Genomic DNA, 4945 nt, shown 5'->3' with positions numbered 1-4945 from the left:
TAAGTTTTTGGGGTGGAGGGGGGAGTTTTTTGCTTTTTATGGCATTTTTTGGTTTGTTTTTTTTTTTTTTTTTTTAAATTTATGTTCTGTGTTGGCTAGTAATTTCTTTTTGGCAATTATACAGAAGCTAAAAATCATGCAAAATCCCCCAAACAAGCCAGGGAGGAGTTGAAAGAAGTTTGATTTTTACATTTTGTGATGTTCACATAACCCAGAAACAGTCCAGACAAGCTGCTGTAGAGACCAAAGTCTCATTTGCAGCTTATGCTAAATGTCTCAAATTGTATGCAGAGTGCACCAAAAGTAATTTGCAACATTCACAGAGAGGAGGTATAAATTTTGATGGCGTATCCTCATTTGGTTTGTTTGGAGGTCTGTGAGAACTCCTGATCAGCTTGGAGAGGCTGTGAATAGTTAATTATTCAGCACGGCGTTCTGAAGTTCAAAACTCTAAGCACTTTCAGCAACAGATCAGTCACGTGAAGCTTCATTACACAGTCGTCTTTTGCAGTACTGCGCTGGACCTTGTTTGCTCTTCGTTGTGAGTGACTTCAAACTTTGTTTTCCCAACAAAGATGTGTGTTTCTAGTTGTCATACACTAGATCTTTTGTTGTAATTCTGTAGGGCAATTATAGACGTTAATTTCTTTGGTTACATTTAGAGTAAACAAACTTTGGTACAGCTCCAGAATCTAAATCGCAAGTATATTTTTGGAACCTTTGTGCATTATGTTTGAAATGTATTTTAACTTTCTGTGAATATGGCTCCATGCAAGCTTTTTAAAAGAATGCGTATAAGAAATCAGAAAGTTCTCATGAGATAATGCATCTCCACAGTGTGTTTGTTTTTTCTTTTGTTTCTAATGGTGAAATTCTTAATAATGCTATCTTTTCCTTGTGATGGTATTGATGAATTGTAGAAAGTTATTTGAATAAAAGGGGATGTTGCACTGTATGTTCTAGGACATGAGAGTCTTGCTTTCCAAATCTAACTGTAACATAAATATATTAAGAGATACAGAAAGTTTTCCTTTTATACTTTTTTTTTACAGTGAAATAAGTGGAACATTATGTGATCACTCTTTGCATTCAAGAGTACACTGGTTTGTCACTAAGGTGCAAAAGGATAGTGAGAAAATTAAAATAGGAAAGTAGCATAGGTGAGGGGGAAATATGAAAGATTGTGATAGATGTCAAGAAACATTACAACACAGTAGTACTGTCTATATTGCTATTTTATCACTGCATAGGAAGTAAATAGACTAGAGGTGGTATGATTTTGCTTGAACGATTTTAATAATCAAAAGAAAAATTTGGGGAGGAAATTCCCTTCCCTATCTATCCTGTATATTAAACATAGTGTCAGTGCAGTTAGGCTTAATACTGCATAGTACAATATTTCTGTTTATACTAATCCAGTAAATCTGTTTGGAGAACATGCATATAGGGTCCTTTGCATAACCCAAGGAAGAAAAAGAAGTTATTTATTTACTTTTTTTAATATACATTGAAACTTTTTTGTTTTGAGCTCAATGTTTATTTGACTTATTTTTTAATATGATAGATACCCAAGTCTTTTGTATCTTCTGTCACCACTGCTTATGTGTTTAAAATATTCTGTCATCCCTTCCTTGCACACATCACATCATTTACACAGTCCAAGTGAAAAGAATTAAGTGAGGCTTATTCCTATTCTGAGACTTGTTAGTTTGCCAGTATGGAATCATGTGTATAAATTCATACTTCTAATTTTATCTATTTCAGAAGAAAATCTAAAGCACCGCCTCCTCCATCTGAAACAAAACCCGCTGCTGTTGCTGCATTTGATGACACAGAATCAGCCAACCTCATCATGGAGCAGAAAGAGAATGTAATTGATAAAGATATTGAACTATCAGTGGTCCTGCCAGGGGATGTGATCAAGTGTACTACAGTAAACGGAAGGTAAGTTACACACTATGACATTTTTATTTAGTTTTGCTTGTCTTGCTCTAGTATACTGCAACCTTCATTCATGTTTTAATTGCTCAGTAAAATACATGAGTTAAGTAAGCCCGAACATTGAGTGCATCCAAAGAAGAGCAATGAAGCTGGCAAAGGGTCCATATAACTAGAACAAGTCCTGTGATGAATGGCTGAGGGAACTGGGGGTGTTTAGTCTGGAGAAAAGGAGGCTCAGGGGAGAACTTACTGCTCTCTACAACTCCCTGAATGGAGGTTGTAGCAAGGTGGGGGTTGGTCTCTTCTCCCAAGTAACAAGTGATAGAATGAGAGGAAAAAGCCTTAAGTTGTGCCAGGGGAGGTTTAGGTTGGACATTAGGAAAAATTTCTTCACCGAAAGGGTTGTAAAGTACTGGGACAGGCTGCGCAGGGTAGTGGTGGAGTCACCAAACCTGTGCCAGGGGAGGTTTAGGTTGGACATTAGGAAAAATTTCTTCACCGAAAGGGTTGTAAAGTACTGGGACAGGCTGCGCAGGGGAGTGGTGGAGTCACCAAACCTTGAGGTACTTAAAAGATCTATAGATGTGGTGCTTAGTGACATGGTTTAGTGGTGACTCGGCAGTGCTGGGCTTGCAGCTGGGCTGAATTGCAAAGGTCTTTTCCAAACTAATCAACTCTATGATTCTATTATGGGTTTTGTATAGATATAGAAACATACTTCATACATTTACCTACCTTTGGGGAAGACTCTCAGATTCAGAAGTCGTGTGTGCCTCTCAGTTTGCATAGCCATACCTGTTGTTCTTTCTAGTCACTGAAAATCTCTACAAAAATACTGGCTGGTATGAGTCACTGAATTTTTCCACATTTTCCTTGTTAGATTTAACAATTGAGTTTCTGCATCCTATTTAGGTACGCAGTCATGTGTTCAGTGCTCGCTCAGCTACAGACAGATATAGACTACTACGAGTCCTAAAAAAGTTGTCATTACTTCAGACGAAATATGAAATGCATCAAAGAAATAGTTTCCAGCTACAGCTTTGGACCTTTTTTTGACAAATTATATTTTGCTTAAACTGATCTATTTTAAATACGTATTTCAGTCTCTCCTAATTGGTAGTATAGATTGTGCATATATTTCTCAAGACACCTTTAGTTCAGAAAGACCTGGAAATTGACTGGTGAGTTGAAATCATAAATCCTGGGACTTAAAATGCTATATTAATTATCATAGCAGGTTTACTAAGAAGACTCCTATGCAAGATCTCGTATGGATCAGAGCAATTAGCATGCCAGTTTGTTGCTTTCCTGAGCTGGCATAAAGAAACTATGTTGTGCTTGTGATAGTGTATTGTCAGTGCCTTTGCTACTGAAAGCAAGCAGGCTGATAGATTGATTGAGTAAAACCAGGTAATGTAAGTGTGTAGTTACACCTGCTTCACCTCTTAATGAGAGGTAAAGTCTGTCTTGAGTCTGTTTCCACGCGTTGTCATTTGCTAGAATTCAGAGGTTGTTGCTTAGACATCAGATACTAGCTTGTTCACCAGAGCTGTGGTGGCTGAACTTTTGTGGATTACATCCCTGCGCCCCGCCCTCCCCGACTCCATGTGATTTTCAGAATAACATAAATCTGAGGTTATATTTCTCAGAAGAAATTTTCTCAAATAATTGGTGACTTCTGTGGTACTTTATGGTGTTCTTACTAGTGTGTTTACAGCAAGGAATATTGCTGTCTGTAAATACAATGCCTTCCTCTGCTTTTGAACTTCCTTTTAAGGTGAGACTCCATGTGTACACTGCCAGCCACTTCTTTCTTCTTTTCATTCCCTTTGTCCACACTTACGAGCATCATGTGCCCTCTGTCTTGGCTTCCTCAGAACAAAGTGCCAAGAAGGAATGTTGCATGTGTCTTCACCCATTCAAATTACATTGTATGTAATTCCTCAGTGTTCAAGACAGGCCTCTCAAGCTTATCAGGAGGCACACACATTTCCCAATCACTTTTATTATCCCATAGTGACTTTTTTCCCCCAATCAATATACTGTATGTGATTGATTTAATAAATGGCTCTCTTGCAAATAAGAACCTGTTTTAGCACTGCTAGGCTCACTCAGAATGAGAGGAGATACTGTGCAAGACCTGCACTCCACTGTGAAATGTACTTCAAACTATCTTTTTCTTCTACATTTTCTCTGTCTTGATAGTTGTATTTTGTGAACAAATAGGCAAGATCCCTCTAGAAATGACATAAACAAATAAATTGCTAATTTTTGTCTTTTCTGTTCATAATCAGAGATGAGAGCTTCAGAGCTCCTGGGGAGAGAACACTTTTTTAAATCCCATGCTGGAAAAAGCAAGACTGCAAGTTTGTGCAGCCATGTGCTCAAATGCCATAGTCCACTAGAAGAAACATCTCTACTATTCTCAGATGAAGTTGGGTTGGTTTGCTCCCTGCTGCGGCGTAGTGGATTGCAAGACCTATGTAGAACAAAGCAAGATGTTACGTGGCTAAATATCTTGAGTAAGCAGAAGGAGACAAAAGAGGATCAGAATGAAATCCAAAAGGGTTTTTGGAGAAAGAGATTATAAGAGAGAATAATTTTTCATACTTGAGTTGATATGTGGGCAACTAAAGCAAAAACCTGAGAGACTGAGAAAAGTGAGGAGGACTGGAATAACTCATTCATTGTTCTTGAAGCTTCAGACATGGGTGGATTCTCCTGTTTAAGCCTAGGCACCAATTTGTATTTTGTAGTAGCTAATGATAGTGATTCAGTTCATCTGTTCAGAATCTGACAGTGGCATTTGCACTCTCCTATCACCAGGATTCCTGCAGGGGTTTCCATGCAAACAGTTATTTAAAACCAAACAGAACACCTCAAAAAACATGGTAAGAGCAATGAGTGGTAGAAAGTGAACATGTATTGCACTGTTTGGAGGAAGGAATGAGTGAAACTTCTTTCCTCCCCCTCCCTCCCGCCCCCTTTTTTTTTTTTTTTTTGT

At 38.1% G+C, this 4945-nt stretch overlaps 1 protein-coding gene across 1 annotated transcript in view; it reads left to right on the top strand.

The window, feature by feature from the left end:
- The first annotated feature begins 1190 nt into the window (after positions 1 to 1190).
- Positions 1191 to 4945, top strand: part of COBLL1 (cordon-bleu WH2 repeat protein-like 1) — a 35224-nt gene continuing 31469 nt past the window's right edge. Inside the window, exons 1-2 of the mRNA XM_010142759.1 lie at positions 1191 to 1213; positions 1765 to 1944. Of these exons, the coding sequence (XP_010141061.1) occupies positions 1191 to 1213; positions 1765 to 1944 (203 nt within the window). The remainder of the gene's footprint in view (positions 1214 to 1764; positions 1945 to 4945) is intronic.

Source organism: Buceros rhinoceros, unplaced genomic scaffold (assembly GCF_000710305.1).
Source record: "Buceros rhinoceros silvestris isolate BGI_N320 unplaced genomic scaffold, ASM71030v1 scaffold9149, whole genome shotgun sequence".
Taxonomy (NCBI): domain Eukaryota; kingdom Metazoa; phylum Chordata; class Aves; order Bucerotiformes; family Bucerotidae; genus Buceros; species Buceros rhinoceros.
Note: the sequence above shows the minus strand (reverse complement) of the source record. Positions and strands in the feature narration are given on the sequence as shown.